The sequence below is a fragment of the Bicyclus anynana genome, chromosome 20 (genome assembly GCF_947172395.1).
Source record: "Bicyclus anynana chromosome 20, ilBicAnyn1.1, whole genome shotgun sequence".
Lineage (NCBI taxonomy): Eukaryota > Metazoa > Arthropoda > Insecta > Lepidoptera > Nymphalidae > Bicyclus > Bicyclus anynana.
Window position 1 is genome coordinate 10,772,652 of NC_069102.1, and position 24,794 is coordinate 10,797,445.

Consider the following 24,794-nt stretch of genomic DNA (forward strand, 5'->3'; position numbering starts at 1 on the left):
AGAAATTAAATATCACGTGTCTCAAACGGTGAAGGGAAAACATCGTGAGGAAACCTGCATACCTGAGAACTTTCTTAATTCTCTGCGTATGTGAAGTGGACTATTAGCCTAAACCCCTGTCATACTGAGAGGAGACTCGAGCTCAGCAGTGATCCGAATATGGGTTGATAATGATGATGATGATGCTTTCACTGTAGACTGGTGATAGAAATGTTTCAGTAAGCAGCTCATGAAAACTTTTGTCATGCGTAATTTATCATTATCATTATCAGCTAATTTTAACAGTCTTACAGGACTAGACTTTCGTTCGTATAAGCTTATGCTGCATATAACGCATAGCATGTCTTAGACATATATTATGCTTTTTGGAGGGCCTAGGGTGATAATATTTTTACACTTGGAGCAATCACAGCAGATACCAATGGTCGATAATGATCGAGACCGTCAACTGACTTTTTGATGCACACGGTGTAACACCACCAACCTTCCCCACTACATTCAATGCCAAACGTACTTTCCGGAGAAGAATGACTAAGTCGCTTAGTACGCGTTACAGGTGTAAAGATTTAAGTATTTTGGCTCTATACTAAGGTACAATAGAATATATAAACAACAGGATACCTTTGGATTAACGATAGTGACTTTGGTGGGCAGGCCAAGATTAGTTTGCGCCTTCACCAGAGTCTGGCTGATGACTGTTTTCCCACCCCCCGTTGGCCCGACCAGCATCGTGCAATGTCTCGTCATCATGGTCTCGTACATTTGCACAATTTTATCCACCTGCAAAGACACACCAAATGTGACAAACTAATCTATTCCATGGACTCTACTCTATGGATTTATTTTGGGGAAGGAAAACCTTTTATACTTCTGTTGATGAGACTACAATAACCCTCCTCCATAATAAATCCTACTAAATTATAAACGCTAAAGTTTGCACGGATGTTTGTTTGGATGTTAGTTACTTTTTAACGGTGCTACTACTAAAGCGATATTGACTGAAATTTGGAATTGAAATGGATTTCACTCTGGATTGACAAATATGCTACTTTTCATCAAGGAAAAATCCATGGTTCCCTTGGGATATGTAAAAAACTGAATTTCAAGCGGATGAAGTCGCGGGCGTCCGCTAGTATGTTATAAAACATAACTTTGTGTTAAATTTATAAATCTAGAATAGAAATAACGGTAAGCACCTTAGAGGTTATAATACCCTCATTTTAAAATACGAGGTACAAATGCAGTATTTAGTCTTAATTACAACTTGAAACCTTCACGCGTTTCTAACGAAAAAGATAGACCGATCCGACCGATTTTTTCAAACAGATAGACCGAAAACACACACGTAGAAAGATGGACAGCGAACTAAGTCTAGGTTTCCATTCTTTCCTTTGTAAGTACAGAAGTCTAAAAAACAATTGAACTAGTTACCTGGTGAGCAAGTACAATATACGAATCCTTTTCCAAAACATCTATAACAGCCGCATTAAAATCGGGATAGCCAACTCGCGGACATTCCAGACCAGGGAACAGATCCTTAATGAGGCCCAGGAATAGTGGCACGTCTTCAAATACAAATTTTGGGTGGTTCATGTCCCTGGTAAAAGGATTTTGACGATATTTATCTTAATCATCGGGTAACGCGGGTGACAGCCTAGTGGATATGACCTCTGTCTTGGAATCGGAAAGCGTGGTTTCGTATCTGGACCGGGGCATGCACCTCCAACTATACAGTTAGGTGCATTTTAGGAAATTAAAATATCACGTGTCAGAAACGGTGGAGGAAAAACATCGTGAGTAAACCTGCATACCTGAGAACTTTCTTAATTCCCTACGTGTGTGTGAAATCTGCAAATGCGCATTGGGCCAGCATGCTGGACTATTAACCTAACCCCACTCATTCTGTGAGGAGACTCGTGAGCCAAATTATAGCTCACTGTTCATTATCGGGCACTTTTCTCAAAATGAAGATTGGAAGAGAAAACCTTTCGTTCTTCTATCTGCCACACGATGACTGCGGCACCCTTACGGGAATTTATATATTAAAATGCTAAGATATTAGTCTCATTCGTTAACTAAATACCCTGGTAGACCCTCTGGTTCTTTCTAGCACCTATATTATTATAGGCAATGGGTTTTTTGTTGTGTTATAATACACAACCGCTTGACTGCAATCACGCTTGGTAATAGGTAAGCAATTAATAGGTCTGTGGTGGAACGCGCTTACTACGCTTATTCATTATGAAGGTACCTTCATAATGAATAAGCGTAGTATACCAATCAAAAATAAAATAACCATCATGTTGTAGGTTGTAGTGAAAACAAAATCTTGCAAGGCATTCCTGGTCCTCCAGTCTTCCACTTTACTTAACAGACCTTCGTCAAATATTGCCTACTATAAAAAAATAATTTCTTTTTTACCTCAAAGCCCTCATAAGCACCATAATCTCACTGAGCCCCGGAGAATCTCGTCGTAGTTTCCCCGCCATTCTCAACACAGCAGTCAATGCTCGCAGACCCCAATCGTAGTGAGATTGTTTTGACAGTTGTTCGCGAGCCACTTTGTATAGGACTGTCATTTTCTTAGCTAATACCTAAGATACAAAAAATCAGGGTTGCTTCAGTAGGTATTTACTAGTTAAGTGTTTACTCTAGGACTAACCTCTCTAACTAACCTCTCTAACCGGAAATTATCGTGTTCCAAAGAACAGAAATTAATTTTCAAATATTTTACTCTGTACTCTATTGCCATTTTTAATACTATTTATTAGACAGTCAATCTGCCCTTGGTCTACTATTTCTTTAGAAGACCAAGGGCAGTTTCACTTCCGATAGATTATAATATACCGAAAAATAACACGTTATATTGTAATCAATATTTTCAGTTCACAATATGACGGTAGATTAAGTATAACATCACGAGTGAGATTATAAAGTAATGTATTTTACAATGTAACGGTAACATATATATATGACAATTTTAGCAAAACAAAGCGACATCTCTTACAAAATCACAATACAAAATTCTGATAAAACTAAAAGCGAAAGCGTAAAACATAAAGCTTACTTTAGCAGTCAGAAACCCATCAGAGAACAGTGATATCTGACAAATCATTTCCAAGTCAGGCAGAATGCACACGACTGGACGAAACAGTGCCTTCACTGACTCGGGCAACTCCGTCCTACCCGCGTAACCTGGATTCATAGTGATGAAGATGCCCACTTTACTATCCATTGCGATCTCTTGACCTTCAAACTAAAAAAAATAAGTTTGTTTAAGATTGTGCTAACACTGTCAACCTGTTTTAACCGACTTCGAAAAAAGGAGGAGGGTATCAACTCATCGGAAAATTTTTAATTATCGGGCCCGACGTCATTAATATGGAGCACGAAGTTGTAGTACCACGTTAATACAAAAAACTTACTTTACTTAGCCCAAATCAGCCCTCCTAGCCAAGTAGCACGTCGATGACATTTGCTATTACAGGTCACGTGATCAAGTTTGTGTCATTCTCATACATCTTTCTAGTTTTCGAAGCGTTAGCGATCGTAGAAAGAGAATCGACGTGCGTGCTGGGGTGGGGGGGGGGGGGGGAGCTAGACTCAAACTGAGCATCTAAGGATCCGAAACCACATAGCGTAATGTCTTACGGTATTTTATTGTGGGGCAAGGCTGCCGATATACAATCTATATTTGTACTTCAAAAAAGAGCAATTCGAGCAATATATCAATTAAAATCACGCGAGTCACTTCGTCAAAAGAAATAGGTATACTAACAGTAGCCTGTCAATATATATATAACAGTATAGTATATGTAAGACAAAATATTAATTTGTACAAACGAAAAGGAGACTTAAACCCACGTCTTACTAGACACGGGCATAAGTTAGTTATTTCTGCATATCGTCTCCAAAGAGTAAAAAAATCTTTTGTAGGTTTGGGTGTACTCTTCTATAATAAGATCCCCAAGACTGTGATGGACCTGCCAATGCATAGCTTTAAGCAATGTGTTAAAAAACATTTACTTAGTCGAGGGTACTACAACATTGATGAGTTCCTTAATGATAAAGATGCTTGGAGGCCGTTGGATCAGCTTCCACCTTCACACAGAAAGTAAAACTATAAGAAATGTAAACAGTAATTGTTATCAATTGTAAATTATAATACTGTATGACTTTTTCAAAAGAGCAACTGTTGAGTTTCTTGCCGGTATTTTCTCAGCAGAACCTGCCTTCCGAACCGGTGGTAGAATCTTTACAAATAGTCAACTGACGTGTCAAAAGTGCTTGTAAACTGAGCCTACTTGAAATAAATGATTTTTGATTTTGATTTTGCACATAGGTCCAACGAGGCAGTGACATAGACTTACAGAAATCATAATGGTCTTAATATTTTAAATTGGCTTGTGACTACTACCTTGTACCTTAGAAGTAGAAATAATGAGGTCTATAGTAACCAGTATAAATAAATATCTCACCGTAAACCGTTTCAATTTCATAAGCAAAGCGCTCCGTATACATTGCAACTGAGTCGATATCACAGACAATACTGAGATATCGATACGATTGAATTCATCGAAACATCCCCAAGCACCGCACTGGCACAAGCCGGCTAAAATTTGGCCGACGGCTCTAAAGTCCATGCCCTCGCCACAGTTCGTCACCACACACAGCAAACCTAGGGCTTTAGCTAGGTCCTTTGTTGTTTCCGTCTTGCCAGTTCCTGCAGGTCCTGTAAATATTTTTTGAATCAGTACTGACATTAGTGATAATATTTTATACCCTATCGGAGGGAGATACCTCATTAGCGTTACGTTGTTGCAACGGATTTCCTGCGCATATTTTTGAATAATTTCGAACACTCATACTCAGCTTTTAGCGATGTCTGTTCTGTGATCATACTATACCTAATCTATAACTTTATAGTTGGTCACATTCGAAGCTCTAGCAGGGCAGCAACATGAGTATAAATTAACATTAACTGTGTGTGATCGGTTGCTAAACACCAGTATGGTGGTAAAAGGACTTTCTATGCCACACGCCTTCTAGTGCATTATTCATTTAGTTAACACACACAAAGGGATTTGTTATGTCAACTAACTACTACATCCAAAGTCAAAGCGATAATCTGTCTTTTGCACTGCTGACGCCTCGCGGTTTCACCCGTGTGGTTCCCCTTTCTGTAGGAATACGTAGATAATAAATAGTCTATAGCCTTCCTCGATGAATGGGCTATCTAACAATGATGGAATTTTTCAAATCAGACCAGTAGTTCCTGAGATTAGCGCGGTCAATCGAACAAACAAACTCTTTAGCTTTATAATATTAGTAAAGATAATAATACCAATAAGAATAATACAATGATTACCAGCGGGAGCGCCGCCGAGTTGCATAGTAAGCGCTTGAGTAATGGTTAGATAGATACGATCAGTTAGCGGCGTGATCACGAGGCGGCCGTTCAAGCCCATGTACTCGTATCCGTATTCGAACAACCCTGAAAAGTTCAATGAAGAATTATTCTGACTAGTCATTGCCACGCAGTTTCACCCGCATAGTTCCCGGAATAGGGATAAAATATAGCCAATGTTCATCAAAGATTATGCAGGATTATAATGGTAAATTTTTCAAACCATTCCAGTAGTTTTGAAGACTATTCAATGTTCTTTACAATATTAATATAGAATGATTTTATCAAGAATTTATAAATTTATTCAGATTTAAAAGTTACAAACAGTACCTTACCCTAAAGACAGCATGTTTGTCTGTAACCCTTTAAAAGAAAAGGTATACAGCTCAGCATATGCCGTGCATTACGTACAAGTATAATACACGGCGCTGATTTTCAGCTGAATACATTATCAATATTATGATCACATCAACCTAATGTAATCTGTGTAATTTTAAATAATTTAAGAGATTACTCTAGATCTAGAGCAACTGATAATAAATATGATGAACAAAATAAACTTTTCCAATTTACTATTATTAAAAAATAAATATAATTTTTTTTGTAACCTTTAAACATCTGTTTCATTAGCGTATTGTGTTGCATCTCCGATTTCTGTATATTTTTTATATGCCATATTACATTAAACTTTTGTGTGCCGTCCTGTTTTGCGCTGCAACGTCGTGCGTCATAGCAACGCACATTTGGCATATAGTGCGTTGATCCCTTAGGACGATGCAACGCAAAGCACTAATGATGCATCGCCCTTACCGTACCTGTACACTGCTTAATCCAAAGGTTGTCATCTTTTTTCTGCCAATAAAATCTAAGTTGGCTCTCCCACTCAAACTCGGCGGCTTCGGTAACATTGTCGCGAACAAATCCTTCAATGATATCACGAGCGTGGACATCTATTGTTGTGATAGTTCGGAACTTGAGTCGATCGTTGGAGGTTAAATCTATAATCACAAATAAGGTCATGACGTGTCAACTTTGATATAATAATATGGGCCAGTTTTATCACCTTCTAATAAGTGTCGTATAGCTTTATTTTTGCACTAGCTGACGTAGTCCCTGATGTTAGTGCGTTGAAGCAAAGAAACAAACAAATAAACGAACTTTTCAGATTTATATTATTAGTATAGATTCGTCATTTCTCCCAATGAAAGAAAAATTTACGCCTAAGCTATCGAACTCTTAGCAGAAAGTGCTGCCATCAGCTTTTTAATTAATACTAGCTGACCAGATAAACGTTGTCCTGCTATTAGACCAATTTATATGTACTTAGGCTGCATTTTATATAAAAAAAACAAAACAAATTTGGCTACAGACTAAGTCATCTGTTACACTCGTACCTTGCCTTACTTTCACCACAAGTCCATCTAGCTGCTCATTCTGTTGTTGTAAATGTTCTTTCATTGCTCGTTTGTTACCATTTCTGATTCTTATGAATGTTTCCTCCGTCTCAGCAGTCCACCACACACCGTTGGCAGCCAGACACACCATTCCTTGATATTCCATTATCCAGTCCGTTCTAAATTAAAATTTCATTTATTTTAAGTAGCCTTAGAGCATTACCCTATTAGTGCGTTGCTTTGTCGCAGTTTTGACGCTGCGTGGTTTTCCATGATATATTTTAAATGTAATGCTACATTAAAGCAATGTGTCGTCGCAAGAAACGTTTCACGATGCCGGACGAAGGTCAATGCTTATTTGTTTTGCATTATTTTGTTGTTTGCATTGAGAATTGACTGTGTGCGTGCGTCGTCTTGCATTATCGCGATACAGATGTGGCATACATTGCCCTGATCCGTTGCGCCGAGGCAACGCTACACAGTACGCACTAATAAAGCATCGCTCTTAGTTCACATGCACTTTTGTAATGTTAGGTTTGTGTGTTTGTAGTGACTAGTGTTCGGTTAGGAATAAAGGATCTGATTAGAACAGCGGGCAATAAATTCTACAGTTATCAAAAACGATCCTTCCTATCTTTCATATTCATTTAAAAACAATACGTTTTTTCAATAGACATAGGCGTTGTCAAACTTGTAATGAACAATGAAAAATTAATTTATTTATGCCTTTAAACAAAAAAAGGTTCCTGAAAAATTTAAAGCTTCTGCGTCAGGTGGTGTTGCCGTTTGGATTTTTTTCAATGGTTTTCCCAGATGATAGCTAAATCATTTAAAAATTCATTGTTAATGCATTTATACATGGCCAGAGAACGTCCCAATTTTATGCTAATATAAATATTATAATTGTAATAAATAATTATTTAATTCTGTAAGAAAATCTATGTTAATGATGGTTAAAAATCAAAATGTTAACAAAACCTGGGAGTCCTCCAGTTTTTGCCGTAATAGAAGATAGCTTTCTTGGTAATAAACTTATTGGTGTTGCGCATTTCGATCAAAACTAAATTCATCCAGTCTTCGACCCTCCCTTCAGTGTAAACCACGTAACGAAAGTCCATTATCTGCAAAGAAAAAGGACAAAAAATTAATAAAAGGCTTTATAAATTGTTGCTATGAGTAAGTTTACGAGGTTTAGACAACAAAATCATATAATTACCTACTCGTATATGACGTTTTCAATAAAAGAATGTGTTTTAAAACAAACCTCGCCTTCAGCAGATATCATTTTAGCGGCAACCGGGCGATTCGTGTGATCCACGTACAAATCCAGAGCACGAATATTGTCAAACATCTGAAAGTGTAAAAGAAAATATATAAAAGTTATCACACTAATATTATAAAGGCGAAAGTCCTGTCTAATTGTGAAAGTGTGTAAGTATGTTTGTTCCTCTTTTACGCGGCGGCTAAAGCGATTTGGCTGAAATTTGGAATGAAAATAGATTTTTCTCTGGATTAATACATAGGCTACTTTTCTACCCGCTGAATTACTGAATTTCACGAGGACGAAGTCGCGGGCGTACGCTAGTCATAATACTAAAGCCTAAATATAGAGCGGAATTTTCTTCAAGAAAATAGAAAACTTTTGAAATTTAATCAACAACCTCTCAACGGCATGTCTATTAAAAAAAAGTTGAAAGAATTTTAATTATTCACCAATTTTCGTTCAGATTGCTGTTTGGGGACCGAAATAAGTCATCTCCTGCCAAAGTAAAAACTGACATAGTATAAAATTACATTGAAATATTGAAACGACGACAAAAAAAATTACATTGAAATGTACTACAGATTGTGAGTTTTATCGAAGCCAAACTAAATAACTAGGAGAGATAGCTCAGTCATTATCAACCCATATTCGGCTCACTGCTGAACTCGAGTCTTCTCTCAGAATGAGGGGTTTGGCCAATAGTCCACCACGCTGGGCCAATGCGGATTAGCAGATTTCCCACATGTAAAGAATTATGAAAATTCTCAAGTACGCTGGTTTCCTCACGATGTGTTTCCTTCACCGTTTGAGACACGTGATTTTAATTTCTTAAAATGTACGAAATTGAAAAGTTGTAGGTCACACTCACACCCTCCGGAATCAGAGGCAGAGGTCATATCATGGGGTATCACGAACTTACTACTTTAATGTAAAAATTACTAATTGACGTCAAAATAATGTTGACCAATTTTATTGAATACATATTTTTCACTTTAGTTTTGACTTAGATAGATAGACAGTAAATCTATACTAATATTATAAAGCTGAAGAATTTGTTTGCTTGTTTGTTTGATTGAAAGCGCGCTAATCTCAGGAACTACTGGTCCGATTTGAAAAAGTGTTAGATAGTTCTTTCAGTGTTAGATAGCCCATTTATCGAGGAAAACTATAGGCATCATATCATCCCGTATTCCTACGGGAACGGAAACCACGCGGGTAAAACCGCGTGGCATCAGCTAGTATTACATGTTTTAGAATGTCCTGACCTTGATCATATGCTCTTGTACACAACTGCATTCACTACTTCCGAGAATAGACAACAGCTCGTCGGTGGAAATGAAGAAAAATCTCGGAAAGATCCGTCTTTTGGAATCCAAATAATCGTTGAGTGATTTTTGACATCTGAAATGATACAGGCATAATGGCAACGGTCAAACATGTTTGACAAAGTTGCTTGTCAAACTTAACTTTTTATCAACCAATGTTTATGAAACGAATCCGGAAATTATCATACGTTTGTATTGTCAAAAATGTTGATTGCTTATTGCTTATAAAATTCTTTCTTAACACTCCCGATGTTACGCGCGGGGCGGAGGGCGTTTAGCGATGAATGAAAAACTCATGACTGATTCACGTCACTTCCCAGCACGCACGATTCCACACCCGCGCAGTCTTTCCACCCGTCGCCCGCATATCATTGGAGTGTTAACCAATTTGCCAGACTGTAGTATACCTAATAGTTAAGGTAAACAAAATTAAATATTTTGACTTAATGCAACTTACTTCTGAAGACCTAATCCCAAGTTGATGAATTCTTCCAGTCTTCCGCTAATTGTGCAGCAATCAACTACGTTTAGTCTCTTTGCAGTATCCAGCATTATCTACGAAATAGCAGTCAAAAGTCAATAAATGAAAAAAAAGAAAGTCTTAGCACGGCTTTGAGCCTCTGAATGCTGGCACAAAAGTCAAGACGTATTTTAAAGTCAGTAAAAGAGGCCTATATCCAGCTGAAAGTAATGTTGAACCCTCGTAACTTTATTTTGATATAGTTTTGACAAATTATTGTCACCATCTATACTAATATTATAAAGCTGAAGAGTTTGTTTGATTGAGCGCGCTAATCTCAGGAACTAGTAGTCCGATTTGAAAAATTCCTTCAGTGTTAGATAGCCCATTTACCTGATGTTTGTCTCGTAAACGACTTGTAAACGAAAGTGCTTGTAAACTAAGCCTAATTGAAATACCTTGACTTTTGACTTATATAAATTTCAAATACTTTTAAGGTTGAAATTCTTGTGATAAATACCTTCCTGAATGCTTTGTCAATATCATCAAACTTTTTAGCCTCTTCAGGCAATTGCGTCCGAATATCACCTCCTACGAAAATCCCTTCCAAATAAAGCCATTTCCTCTGCGTTGCTAACCATTCCTCAATTACTTCGGAAATCAGAGATAAGCGCCTCTCCCACGTTTGAACTACCGTCAAAAATGGTCCTATGAACCTGAAAGTTTATTGATATCAATATAGGGTGCTCGGGAGTGTTTTCTATAACTTCAAGTTGTTGAAAAGTCCACTTAAAGGGCTCCTTAACTGTATAACTAATTTTTTCAACTATAACATTAAAACTCTTTATGTTTTCATACAAAGTAATTCAAATAATTCCGAATATCCATGTAACACACGCCTTTATCTATCCTTGCATTTAAAAATTCGTAAAACTTGGCTACGTCATAATTACAAGGATGCATATAAGGAACACTTTTTAAGATCTACGAGATAGATCTTAAAAAGTTTTCCTTATATGCACATATGAAATATTATTTACTCCGAAAATATTAATTTTAGAACACACGTTCCTTAAACATGTTTAATTAATTTTCTGTAAAGAATATAACCCCAGGATTATAAGGAATACTCCCCAGCATCCTGTATAATGATCCAATATTACATAAAGATAAATAACTTATTCTCTTTTAGGATAAAAATTTTGGAAGCTTTGATTTTATAATAATTTAATTTATTTTCGTTTTTTTCTATATTTTGGAAAAAATATCAAGATAATTCAGAACTAAAGTTACCTGTTACCTACAGAATTGCTACATAGCATTTCAATTGTTTTAATACTATAAAGAGGTAAAGTTTGTGGTGTTGTAGGGGATAACCTCTGGATCTACTAAACCGATTTTGAAAATTCTTTTACCACTAGAAAGCCACGTTCTTTGTGAGTGTCATAGGCTATATTTTATCCCTGTATAATTACGGGAACGGGAACAACGCGGTTGAAACCGCAGGACGTTGGCTTGTAGATAATATTTATTTTCTTTTTATAATACTTACTGTGATGCTGCCATACTTTGCAGTGCCATTGCATCGTCATCCACTTTCACTGTGATCTCGTCGCATGGGTTGAGTGTGTATCCTCTGTCCTCACCGCGGTTGAAATGCTTGGTCACAGTGAACGCGATGTTAGCCCACGTCTCCTGGACGTCCCTTACGCCACGTTCAATTGCCAGTTCCTAATGTATTAATATATAACATCATTTAACTTCTTAGGTCGCTAACTATTGGCCTCATAAGAAGGGTCAGAGCTATGTTAGGACTATCTCAACGTGATCGAATCAGAAATGAGGCGAAACTGAAGTTTTTTAACACATTGCTTATAGCTATGCATTGGACCTGCTAATGCATAGCTTTAAGCAATGTGTTAAAAAACATTTGCTTAGTCGAGATTACTACACCATCGATGAGTTCCTTAATGACAAAGTTGCTTGGAGGCCGTTGAATCAGCTTCCACCTTCACACAAAAAGTAAAACTATAAAAAATTGTAATGTTATCATCAATTGTAAATTATGATACTGTATGATTTTTTAAAAAGAGCAACTGTTGAGAGCGCAGTGTTTGTCGACCCCCCCTCCCCCTCCAGGTGGACATCAAGCGAGTCGCAGGGATTCGCTGGAAGCTGATGGCTCAGTATCGTAATGTTTGGTAGTCCCTACAAAAGGCCTGTGTCCTGCAGTGGACGTCTATCGGCTTCGCAACTTCAGCTTCGCAACTTGTTAAGCTATGTCGTTGACTTTAGTTCTTCTGCGGATCTCCTCATTTCTGATTCGATCACGCAGAGATACTCCTAACGTAGCTCGTTCCATCGCCCGATGTGTGACTATGCCTTATGGCCTTCTTATGCCTTATATTATTAATTACCTTTATAGCATGGTTTACTATTTCTTCCGCAACGTCTTGATATTTGTGCAATTCCATAGCAAACATATTTTCCAGTGTAAATCTTTCCGGCGACATATCAAAATCTTGACCTGAGAAATTATATTGACACATCTAATGTAATTTATAAGCCGTGATAGCCCAGTGGATATGATATCTGCCTCCGATTCCGAGGGGTGTGGGTTGGAATCCGGTCCGGGGCATGCACCTCCAATTTTTCAGTTGTGTGCATTTTAAGAAATTAAATATCACTTGTCTCAAACGGTGAAGGAAAACATCGTGAGAAAACCTGCATACCAGAGAATTTTCTTAATTCTCTGCGTATGTGGAGTCTGCCAATCCGCATTGGGCCAGCGTGGTCGACTCAATAGTCGACCACGCTATGAAATTATAGAGGGGTTAGGCCAATGCCTAACCCCTCTCATTCTGAGAGGAGACTCGAGCTCAGCAGTGAGCCGAATATGGGTTGATAATGATGAAATAGGCTCATGTCTGATGTTACCACCTTACAGGCAAAGAAGTAAAGCGATTTAGAGTTCCAGTACGATATGCTGCGTAGAAACCGTCAGAGTTATGGGTAGTGGGTGGACTTGAAAGTACCTCTACCAAGTAAGCCCGCTTCCATCTTTTGTCATCAAATATTTGTCATACATTTTAATTACACTCTCGATCAAGTGCACTTTCATTTGAGACTCGAGTATATTTGCAGACATTCATAAACATTTCATCAAACATATAGAACACTCGCCCATAAGTTTTCATGCAAAATAAAAACTAAATTAACTAAACAGACAGACAGACATGTCAAACTTAAAACTCCCCTCTTTTTACTTTGGGGGTTGAAAAAAGATGTTTAAAATTTATTACTTACCTGTTTTTGCCATCAATTCCTTCCAGTGCCGTTCGCGCATTGCCTCGTTTTTGAGGGACACCATCAGTGGGACCACGTTTTTGAACTGTTTCATTTTAGTGTCTAGTGTCACACCGGTGGGACTGAGGCGGATTGGTTTCGCTAGCTTCCTGAAATTTTGGAAACATTCATATTGAAGTGATCCTTCACCTATATAATAAATCATCAATACATATAAATAAAATTAAAGTGCCGGTCATTCCTCAAACGAATAGAGTTATTTACACGATACCAAAACACAAACGAGCTTTTTTTAAAAAAAACAAATACGCGACATGTTGAGTAGGTACATCAACATTTTGTAAAGTTCATCAATTCAACAAGAACGGCCCTAGTGGTATACCCTGTTAGACACTGACGGTATTGTCAGATTTTCAACTCTCGTATATATGTGTTATATTTTAATTTATTTACTATCGGACACACGTGCTATTCAGTTTTTCACAGATCTCAAAATTAAAAAAAAGATTCTTTGGGATAAAAATATATGTTACTCTACTTTCCAGTGAAAGTCCCATTAAAATCCGGTTCAGCCGTTCCAAAGATAAGCTCGGACAAACAGAAAGACAGATAAACCTATTTTCTAAATGGATTCACCTATATTCCTTGAAGAACTGCTCGATGCCATCAACCAATGCCTGTGGGTTCAAATTGACCCACAAAGTCTTAGCCCACAGTTCCCTCGCACTCTTTTGCGCCTTGTATATTTTGTAGATTTGTTCCATCGCATTGAAGTCGGTCTTGGCTCGGTTGAAGGTGGAGAAGTCAGCGAGGGGATTGTCGAAGAGCTGCTCAGCTTGTTGCAACGCCCTCTTCCTAGATTCTAGTTCGTCGAAGTATTTAGTATATTCCTGCAAATTAAATTGTGTAATCATTAAATCGATTAGGCTTAGTTTACAAGTCCTTTCTTAACATGCGGTAATATATTTTTTTTTCTATCATTTATTTAAATTACTCCGGGAACATTTTGTACAATTGATTATTATAAAGTAAATTTTTCGTGAGTAGCTTCATCTCGATGAGACGATCAGCTTTTTTATTTACGAAAATTCTTGATTCTGGTAGCTAATTGAGTTACCAGGAAATAAAAAATTCTGAGCGTCGGAACGAGATAATGTACACGCAATTTGTAGTAGTTGCTGTTAAGTTGTATAACTATAAATAAATTAAGCAACAATAAAAAAAAAAAAACAGCTGGTTAGTAACAACTTTTATTAACCTCGTTATTGATACAAATTGGGAGGAGGGTAGTTTATCAAAAGTTGTTACTTTAGTCTGGCAGGTTCTTTGATGATACTCGCATGATTTGCGGGCGACGCGGGGAAAGACTGCGCGGGTGTGAAATCGTGATAGCGGTGAAGTGAGGTGCATCAGTTGTGGGGTTTTCATTCATCGCTACACGCCCCCCGGCCCGTGTGGAGCATCGTGAGTGTTACGAACGAAGTTGCCAAGCTATAACCAGATGTTTTTTTTACTGTTGATTAATTATTATAATAATTATTAAAAGAAAACTTAAAATAAAAGTTACCAGAGGTTCCACAGCTCCTTGGTCCGAAAAGAGCCCACAAAAAACTAAGCTAGGGGTTATTATTTTTTGTTTATCACCATCCGTCCAAAGCCTAACTTTAACCAGTAACTACTAGACCAACGAAGTAGTTAAATTTATAAAAAAAAATATTTGCCATATCATGTAAATATGACCAATCATCATTATTAACCCATATACCAATAGGCCATTAGTCCACCACGCCGGCCCAATGCCGATTGGCAGACTTCACACACGCACGCAAATCTAAAACAGTTTTCTCCCTAATTTAGTCTAATTAACCTATTTATTATTCTTTTAATTATTTTTATGTATCTATTCGAGTACTAAATTACGCATGTTCTTCACTAATCTATGTTTTTGTAAAACTCAATTTTAATTTGTCATAACCTGTTGGTACCCTATAAAAATAAATAAATAAATTAATTAAAAAAATCTCTGGTATGCAGGTTTCCCCACGATGTTTTCCTTCACCGATTGTGACACGTGATATTTAATCTCTTAAAATGCACACAACTGAAAAATTGGAGATGCATGCCCCGGATAGGATTCGAACCCACACCTACTGTAATCAGAGGCAAAGGTTATATCCACTGGGCTGTCACAGCTCTAATATGACCAATATCCCCTCGCAAATAAGCGCAAAGATATATGAATGCGCTGATTTATGAATGGGCATGCGACAATTAACTTACACCTTAGGAATTGTAACCCACCCCTTAACAGTGGAGTTATCGGGACTTAAATTTCAGATCATACTTGATTAAGATTGAGATTTTTTATTAAAATTTCAAAAGATTGAGAAGATTTTTTATTGAAATTATAAAAACAGATATTATAAAATAATTGGAGGCGCCGGGTATCGATCCCAGTACCTCTCGCATGCTAAGCGAGCGCTCTACCATCTGAGCTACGCCCCCTGATATACATAATGTTAAAATATATCAAGACATACATGCTCGTTACCACTATAATTATTATAATGCAAGTGAAAGTATAATTAAACATACGCAATATTCGTACGTGACCTTTTAAGCATTCCACAATTATAATACTTCAATACACTGCCTCGTTGGCTAAGTGGTTACCTATGCAGCTGTAGATCACGAGGTCCAGGGTTTTAATCCTGGGTTTATGAAATATTAATTTTTTTTACGTTCGAGAAATAGTCGAGAGTTATTTGGTAAGTTGGGAAGTTGATGCTTCTCGGACAAAGGCGCGTTTGGAACCCTCGTGACTTTAATTTTAAGTTTTCGAATAATTATTATCACCATTATCTTAAGTTTAATATTATTACCTGACGTTTCGAAAGAGCTTGTAAACTAAGCCTATTTGAAATAAATGAATTTTGACTTTGACTTTGATGGTGCTACACCCTGTGCCTCGGAGAGCACGATTATGGTAAGCGTCCACTGATCCGCATCGTAGGTATTGGACGCATCGTAACAAACGAAGTTTTAATTTTATAGTAGATACGTTTTACGTACGATGTGGATCAGTGGAAGCACTATGACTTTCTATACAAAGAATATTAAAATCCGTTTGATGCGATGCGTCCGATACATACAATGCGGATCAGTTGACGCCTACCATAAGCCGTCGGCGTCGGTCTGTCATTATCATTATTTTATTCTCATAGTGGTCAATTTAGACGTTAACATTATCATTGTAATTCCGCGAACCCACACTGATACAGCGTGGTAGTTCTAAGCTCCATATCCACTGTAGTGGGTCGTTAGGGCTGATAATGACACAGACAAAATCGCGGCCTAAGTTTGTGTTACTATTTACTAAATATGCTTTACGTAAGATGATTGCAAAACAAAACGTAGCGTTTTAAAGGTCACGTACATTCACTTTATAATTATTAAGTATAAGATTTTTGGTCGTAACTGTATCAGGGGGCGTAGCTCAGATGGTAGAGCGCTCGCTTAGCATGCGAGAGGTACCGGGATCGATACCCGGCGCCTCCAATAGTTACTTTTATAAAATGTAAATGAAAATAAATTCTTTTCATATAAAAAAAAAAAAATATATCTAATGTTTTTTTTTCACTGTGCTTGTGTTGTCTATAAATGAACGCAATAAGTCATCTTCAGTCAACTTTTAGTGTGTATATGTCACCGTTAGATTTTAAAATAAGTTGGTTTATAATCTCCCTCATGATATTATAATCTGCCGTCATATTGTGAACTGAAAATACTGATTACAATTTATTATTTTTCGGTATATTATAATATGTAGGAAGTGAAACCGTTAAATTACAATCTTCAACTGCTCTTGCTCCTGATTGGTCGGCCTAACCGCAGACCGTTCTGTGTCCATAGACTTAGGAATGCTGATAAGAAGAAATATCTTCTTTGGCCTTGCTCTCCTCTTGTGTGCTTCCAATAACAATGTTTACATTCATCTGGTACTAATTATATCTTTCATCCCTCCGCATCACATGTCTATAGCAATCTAACCTTTAACTCTTCAACTTTTCTGTTAATACCACCGCTTTCAAACTTCCTCTTCTTTAGTATCATCATACCTTATTTTAGTACTAGTCAACCGCACTCTCAACATACCCATTTCGCTCGCATACATTCTTCTATAATCTGAAAAAAAAAACACAGCTTACCTCCATAAGCAGTAGTCCCCTGTCCATGTCTTCCCCGACTGTGCTAGGTCCCTCTTTGTCAAACTTCTCTACAAAGTCATCCAACTCTTTCAGGAACTTGGATATTTCAATCACGTTCATCTTTGAGAACTTCTCTTTAGTTTGCTCCAATGTTTTCGCACGGAACAGTGACGTGTGATACAAACTGCCCCAGGAACTTTCCAATTTTTTAGCAAATAATAAGTCATCATCTGACACCTGAAATAATAATAAAATCTATACATAATTATGTATAACGAAGAGCGATTGTAATTTTATAATTTTTTAATGTTCTGTAGAAGATTTTTTCGGTGATAAAAACGCGCAGAAATTTAGAACGAATAAGAAAACATACATGACTTAAACTATAATGTTATTCTTTTCATATGAGAGAGAGACATAGCAAAGATCTCTCTCATCTCAAGAGACATATCTAAAAAAAACGTGTACATTTCGGGACGCTTGACAGATTAGTTTTATTTAATTATTGAGGTTAATTAAGAATCCTCTATTGTCGGAGAGGTGAAAGAGGCAAAAGAACATTTTGACAGAAACAACATAGAAACTTTTAAAATAGTTGTGGTCGTATAATCAGTCCGAAGTTCGCTATGACAAGTGCAAGTATCAAACGTGCCAACTTCAGCTGTAACGCGTTACGTTCACCCTCCCATACGAAGGTATCTCTTCGAAAACGAGTATGCTTTAGACCACACAACCGAAGTAAGTTTTCTTTAGCTCTCCCTCTCAACGTTCCGCATTATGTAACATATTCACCAGCCGCCTCGCCAGCTTATACATTATGTAACACATTCACCCAGCTTACTCCCCAAGTCAAGGGTAACGAAGTATTACTTCAAAAACAAAATTATTTAAAGCCTAAAGCTAACTTACATCAATACCATGTTGTCTCAACATATGGAAGATTTCTTGCATGTTCTTAAACTTAACCTCGGCTGTGATGGTAAGCTGTTGTACCAGGGAGATCGTCGCCATCACCAATTTGAAGTCCTCCAGACCTTTGATGTTCATGTTCATCGTTGTACGAAGAGACTGCAATTGTTAAATTGTACAGTTTACCCCATAAACCTGTTTTAGAGGAGCGTCGAAGACTAAAGCTACTAAGGAACTAACTACTTTTTTTATTATTTGATGTATATTGTTTTATATTTTTCATGTGCAATAAAGAATTTATCTACCTATCTAAGAGATAAATCCTTCTTTAAAGTAGAGAGGCAATGCGTGGTCATCATCATAATTAAGAATATGCTGACGATGATAAAAAAGACTTTTACAGTAGTTTAGGCAGCTAGGAGGAGAATAATTAAAAACATACTTATATTACTAAAAACTAATGGAAGATGATAGTGATCATCTTTGATAGGTATAAATACGCTTTACTATGTTGCTTGTTGTATCGTTTGTGAAATTTTTGCTAAGCACAAATTACCTCAATTTGGTTTTTCAAATCATACATATTCATCCTAGTCTTTGAAGCGATGGATTGACCAAGTATAGTTTTCCACTCTTGCGCATGACCTTGTATTTGTTGTATTATGGGCCGCAAGTTCACCCTTATGGCACCAACGTCGACAAATTTGACGTGGTTGTCTAAATCTGCTATTATGTCCTCGAAGAAGAAAAACTTTTCATCGTATTTCTGTATTTGTTCGTGTTTCTGAATGTATTTCTCACACGAAAGGTGTTTGTCGAAGGCCCATAGGTGCTGATATTTCTGCCATCTAGGAAAAAATCAACAAAATGAATTTTTTGAACCATTTTACACATACCGCTTATTTGCTTACAAATAATTACTAATGGGTTAAAAGATTTTTTCTTTTTTATAGTAATAGTTAACGGTATAGAGGAAATTGGTCTGAGGAGCGGATACGGATTACAAACAGATGGGCTACTTTCAATTACATCTCTCGGTGTACGATTTACAACATAAGTCACAAGTTGCTCGTGGCTCCTCATAGCTGTGATTACAGGTCTTTTTGACATCGTGAATATTTATTTAACTTAAGTTTAAAGTTCATTCTTAAACATGGTCACAACTACCCTTTATTAAGGCATACGATACGAAGCAAATATTAGCTTTATTATTTTATTATACCTCCCCTTTCAATGCTAAACCAAGTTGAAGTTATGTTTTTCGAACGGTAGGTATAGAAGATTTTTTAGCCACACCGCATATGCGGTGTACCGCATATATTGATAAACTTGATTCTTACTTTTGAATGTAGACATTGATATCCTGGGTGAGTCGATAAATAGTGTCCTGTATTAGTAGCGTGACGTCATTGATGGACACAACTCGCAGAATGTCCTCAAAATATGAAAAAACGTAAAACTCATTTCCCGTAGCTTCTGCGATCTTCTGTGGTGGACATGGAAGACACGTCTTCTTCATCCACCGTGTAAAAATTGTCAACCTAAAATTGTTTAATTATTAGACATTGATGTCTTAGTTATAACCCGACAGGTAGTAGTGACAGGGATTAAGCAACATCTTGTGTTAGAGGAAACATCTCGAGCAAGTTCCAGGACTTGTGATGGGTGTAGATTTAAAGGTATTTTTAGTATGCATTAACACTCACCTCCCTGGCTGTTGTTTTCCATGCCCATACTTATGACCAATTATACTTCAAAACGTTATGACATAAAACCATTGTGACCAGCAGCGTGACGGTGTTCACGCTCAACATAAAACTGAACTCAAGACAAGCTATAGGTATGTACTGGTCATTATCATTAACACAATGATCGTTACAGATATACATTAACATTCTAAGCCCGCCAACCCGCATACGAGCAGCTTGGTGGGCACAAACTACTTCATGTATCCAAGTAAAGTCACAGCATAGGCCATTTAAATAGGGCAATAGTGATGATTTAACTTAAGTCAGCTTAAGTCATTGTTAGCTATAAGAACCAATAACTTTAAATTAAACTTTCTAAACTTCTAAGCATAAAGAAGATTTATGACACATATTTATAACTAGCTGACGCCGCGCGGTATCACCCGCGTGGTTCTCATTTCCGTAGGAGTACGGGGATAATATATAGCCTATAGCCTTCCTCGATAAATGGGCTTTCTAACACTGAAAGAATTTTTCGGATCGGAATAGTTCCCGAGATTAGTGATCAATCAACGCACAGCCCAAACCACTAGGCGGATCGGGCTGTAATTTGACATGCAGGTAGATGTTATGACGTAGGCATCCGCAAAGAAAGGGTTTTAATCAATTCTTTCCCCAAACGGAAAAAATAGGGGATGAAAGTTTGTATGAAACTTTGTCAATTATGCGGCGATTTGGCTGAAATTTGGAATGAAAATAAATTTTAATCTGGATTAGCACACAAGCTACTTTTATCCCGGAAAATCCATGTTTCCCGTGGGATTTGTGAAAAACTGAATTCCACGCGGGCGAAGTCGCGAGCGCCCGCTAGTTTTAAATATAAATCTATACTAATATTATAAAAAAATGTTTCTAGGAGATAATCTCTGGATCTACTGAACCAATTTTGAAAATTATATTACCACTAGAATGCCATGTTATTTGTGAGTGTAATAGGCATATTTTATCCCGGTATACTCACGGGAACTGGAACTACGCGGGTGAAACAGCGCAGCGTCGGCTAGTTTAAGATAAGATTAAAGATTATGTAGAATCTTCGATATGAATATATTTACCTATTGAGAAAATGTTTGATGTTATATCCAAGGATGTTGCAAACTTCACCCGCCGTGGGTCGCATGGCGATATCTGGCGGTGCCAAAACTACGTCCACTTGGAATAGAGGAGTTTTTTCGCTTAGTATTGTTTGAAATGATTGTAGATTTTCCAGAGTGAATCTAAAGGATAATTAATTATTATAAATAAATGTTAGTGATAATACAGTAGGTTCGAATCCGGTCTGGAGCATGCACCTCCAACTTTTCAGTTTTGTGCATTTTAAGAAATGAAATATCACGCGTCTCAATCGGTGAAGAAAAAACATCGTGAGGAAACCTGCATACCAGAGAATTTTCTTAATTCTCTATTTATGGTACGTAGTTTTAATATTATTGTAAAATTTTATTCAATTTATTAAATAAAGAATTTACTCATCTAAAACATCGTTTAACATCGTTCGGAACCCTCGTCACGCGAGTTCAACTCGCACTTGTCCGGTTTTTTTAATTTTAAACAATGTCAATACAACAATAACAATAACGTAGTACTCGTAGATACACATTTATTTATTTATTTTTATTTATTTATTTACGTACACTTACAATATACATATAGAGACATACACAAATAATATATAACTAGCTCACATTGACTTATACGTACATCTATGACAAGTGCACACAACATTCACTAAAAAACATGTAAACAGTCAAATATCACACAAGGAACAGAATAACAGATATAACTTAACTTAATTATTATGGGGAAGAACTCACCGACAGATGATCGGTGAGTTTTTTTTTAAAGACATTATAAGAATTGGAAAATATGTCGATGCCAGGTATAGAACGTGTTAGTTCATTATATTTTGCGCATATACGAGCAACGGGGGCTTGGTTTCCGAGATGTGTTCTAGCGAAAGGGATATGAAATGTTTTACGCTTCTTGCAATGACGGGGATATCTAATCGGAACCGAAAGACAGACCCGGTCAAGTAGGTTGCTGCACTTCACCTCATAATGTACTATGTTATGTAAAAAACATTGGTCGCGTATTTCTCACATACCCGGATCCCGGATCGAAACCACAAGGTGCGTCAAAAAAAATGTAAGCGTCTCGGGACAATTGACAGAAGTGATAACTTGTACATGCTGCCGTATGCGTAAGAGAAAGGGAAGCCAGAATGGCGCCGTAACGCGTTACGTTACTTGAAAAAAAAAGGTCCCGGCTGGACCGATTGAGGTTTTCTTTTCTTAATCGATCCAGGCTGGTGGAAGGCTTGGTGGACGTGGCTAGTTGCCATCCTACCGACAAAGACGTACCGCCAAGCGATTAAGCGTTCCGGTACAATGTCGCATAGAAACCAAAAGGGGTGTGGATTTTCATCCTTCTAATAAGTAAGCCCACTTCCATCTAAAATTGCATTACCATAAGATGAGATTGTAGTCAAGGGCTAACTCATAAAGTAGGGCGGTGCCATAACTTCAAACAAAAATATCATCATCTCTTTACCCTCATCCCACTTAAGTGGGGTCGGAAAAATATGTCAATCTTTTCCATTCGTCTCTATTACTCGTCAACTCATCATCCACTCCTTTTACTATAAAAAATAAATGAATAAACTTACGTAACAAGACACTTGAAGATCTTCTTCTCCCAGAAGGTGTAGTACGACGACATGACAGCCGTGCGGCCAGTGCTGGTGCCCAGGATCAAGTACTCCAGCTTCATCAGGTTGGGTCCGATGCGATCGTACAGGCGGGACAGCATCGCGACCCTCTCGAGACGTTCGTTTTCGACTTCCACGAAGAAAGTCTAGTTTTTAAGAAGATATTGTTAAATGCATGTAAATTTTTATGTGGTAACATGATAGCCCAGTGAATATGACCTCTGCCTCCGATTCCGGTGGGTGTGGGTTTGAATCCGGTCCGTGGCATGCACCTCCAACTTTCAGTTGTGTGCAATTTAAGAAATTATATATCACGTGTCTCAAAGGTTCAAGAAAAACAATCAACTAGGACAACGTCGGTTTGTTGGGAGCCGCTGGATGCTGACAGCTCGAGACCGTGGTGTATGGAAGTTCTTACAAGAGGTTAGAGGCCTATGTCCAGCAGTGATTGCCCATAGACCTATGAAATACCATCCTATTCAAATAAAATACTTTAAACTTTAGTTTAGTTTACCTTGCACGGATAAAGCCAAGTATCATCTTTCAGTCCAGTTATAGGATCAACGTAATCCTTCGGCTTCAATAGTGGGAACAAGTCGAACAACTCCATCTGATCAAGTAAAAACTTGACTTCTTTTTCAACCATTTTCAATTGCTGGTAAACGGCCTTCAGAGAGTTTTCACCTTGCATGTACAGAAAAACGAGTATTATAAAAAAAAATCACAAATCTTCAGCTGCAGTTCAATAATTACAGGTAGGTACATATAATATTTTTAACATAATAACTATAAATAGTTTAAAAAACTAAACGCTTTTAGCACGCACTAAAAATTACAAATATTGGATTTAGGTCACGTGACCATTTTTTTTCGTATTCCTGACAGCAAACCCTTTCATGTGATATCCATATCATGGGGGTGGATTTCAAACAGCCAGTCTGCTAAGTTGGGGAGGCCGCCATATTAAATTTGTAATGATGTTTCTTAGCTAGTCATGCATTGTCATCAGAACTCAGAGCGTGTGCAAAATTTTGATGACGTGGTAACTATACTAATAACAGAAAGTAATTTATTAATGGTTAACTATTATTGTTCCGATAGTCTTTTCAGTCAATGGTCTTATAGCGAAAAGCTTCGATCGTCACTTTAAGAAGATTTCACTTAACTGCTGGGTTCGTCACAGATAGGATACAGAAGGCAGTGATTCTAGAGACGGCGCGTATTGTGAGGAGGTTCCTCACTCTGGAGCCCACCGGATGTTTGGGCCTCAAAATTAACCCGCAGCGGAGGCTTCGATTTTTTTTATAAATTTTATAATAGTCTTTTGTATTTTATTAAAAACGAAAAAAATTAACAAATGTACCTTTTGTGATGTCCTTGATATATTCGTTAATCCCTAAAGCAGTCCATGTAATTCTGGTCAAACCCGGCAGTATATGCCTCTCCATGTCAAGGAGATGTTTCTTCATGAGGTGAGTCTCAGAGGGACTCAGGGACGTAGAACTTGCATTGTATTTAGCTATGACGCTTGATAGTGACTCCAATTCGTAATAGAGACGTGACTTTTGCATTGATACATCTCTAATATTGGGTGGCAGGTCAAATCCTGAAATTGGTATGCACATATGATACAATACATTAGAATTACACTTTATACAAATTAAAATGTAAGCTCTTATTAGCTAGAATATCGATGTTTGTGTAAAATATGACGGCCTCCATGGCGCAGTGGTATGCGCGGTGGATTTACAAGACGGAGGACCTGGGTTCGATCTCCGATTGAGATTTTCTTAATTGGTCCAGGTCTGGCTGGTGGAAGGCTTTGGCCGTGGCTAGTTAACACTCTACCGGCAAAGACGTACCGAAACCGAAAGGAGTGTGGATTTTCATCCTCCTAAAAAGTTAGCCCGCTTCCATCTTAGATTGCATCATCGCTTACCATCAGGTGAGATTGTAGTCATGGGCTAACTTGTAAAGAATAAAAAAAAAATAATACACACACACATATTACACATTATCATTATCTTCATGGAAATCATCAGATCATTTCGTACTTAGAATCGTGC

At 37.4% G+C, this 24,794-nt stretch overlaps 1 protein-coding gene and 2 non-coding genes across 3 annotated transcripts in view; 1 reads left to right on the forward strand and 2 right to left on the reverse strand.

Moving 5' to 3' along the window:
- LOC112058047 (dynein axonemal heavy chain 10) overlaps positions 1-24,794 on the reverse strand; it is an 88,332-nt gene that overhangs the window by 37,838 nt on the left and 25,700 nt on the right. The window contains exons 23-47 of the mRNA XM_052887958.1: positions 24,092-24,334; positions 23,243-23,412; positions 22,687-22,874; positions 21,077-21,238; positions 19,614-19,814; positions 18,830-19,121; positions 18,274-18,432; positions 17,365-17,601; positions 13,793-14,046; positions 13,157-13,305; positions 12,268-12,377; positions 11,403-11,581; positions 10,371-10,566; positions 9,848-9,945; positions 9,331-9,466; positions 8,066-8,152; positions 7,780-7,922; positions 6,802-6,980; positions 6,223-6,405; positions 5,369-5,494; positions 4,479-4,732; positions 3,068-3,256; positions 2,422-2,594; positions 1,432-1,597; positions 622-780 (exon numbers count right to left, since the gene is read on the reverse strand). Coding sequence (XP_052743918.1) covers positions 622-780; positions 1,432-1,597; positions 2,422-2,594; positions 3,068-3,256; positions 4,479-4,732; positions 5,369-5,494; positions 6,223-6,405; positions 6,802-6,980; positions 7,780-7,922; positions 8,066-8,152; positions 9,331-9,466; positions 9,848-9,945; positions 10,371-10,566; positions 11,403-11,581; positions 12,268-12,377; positions 13,157-13,305; positions 13,793-14,046; positions 17,365-17,601; positions 18,274-18,432; positions 18,830-19,121; positions 19,614-19,814; positions 21,077-21,238; positions 22,687-22,874; positions 23,243-23,412; positions 24,092-24,334 — 4,433 coding nt within the window. The remainder of the gene's footprint in view (positions 1-621; positions 781-1,431; positions 1,598-2,421; positions 2,595-3,067; positions 3,257-4,478; positions 4,733-5,368; positions 5,495-6,222; positions 6,406-6,801; positions 6,981-7,779; positions 7,923-8,065; positions 8,153-9,330; positions 9,467-9,847; positions 9,946-10,370; positions 10,567-11,402; positions 11,582-12,267; positions 12,378-13,156; positions 13,306-13,792; positions 14,047-17,364; positions 17,602-18,273; positions 18,433-18,829; positions 19,122-19,613; positions 19,815-21,076; positions 21,239-22,686; positions 22,875-23,242; positions 23,413-24,091; positions 24,335-24,794) is intronic.
- On the reverse strand, positions 15,589-15,661 carry Trnaa-agc (transfer RNA alanine (anticodon AGC)). The gene has a single exon. It is a non-coding gene; the product is annotated as a tRNA-Ala (tRNA).
- Trnaa-agc (transfer RNA alanine (anticodon AGC)) lies at positions 16,642-16,714 on the forward strand. The gene has a single exon. It is a non-coding gene; the product is annotated as a tRNA-Ala (tRNA).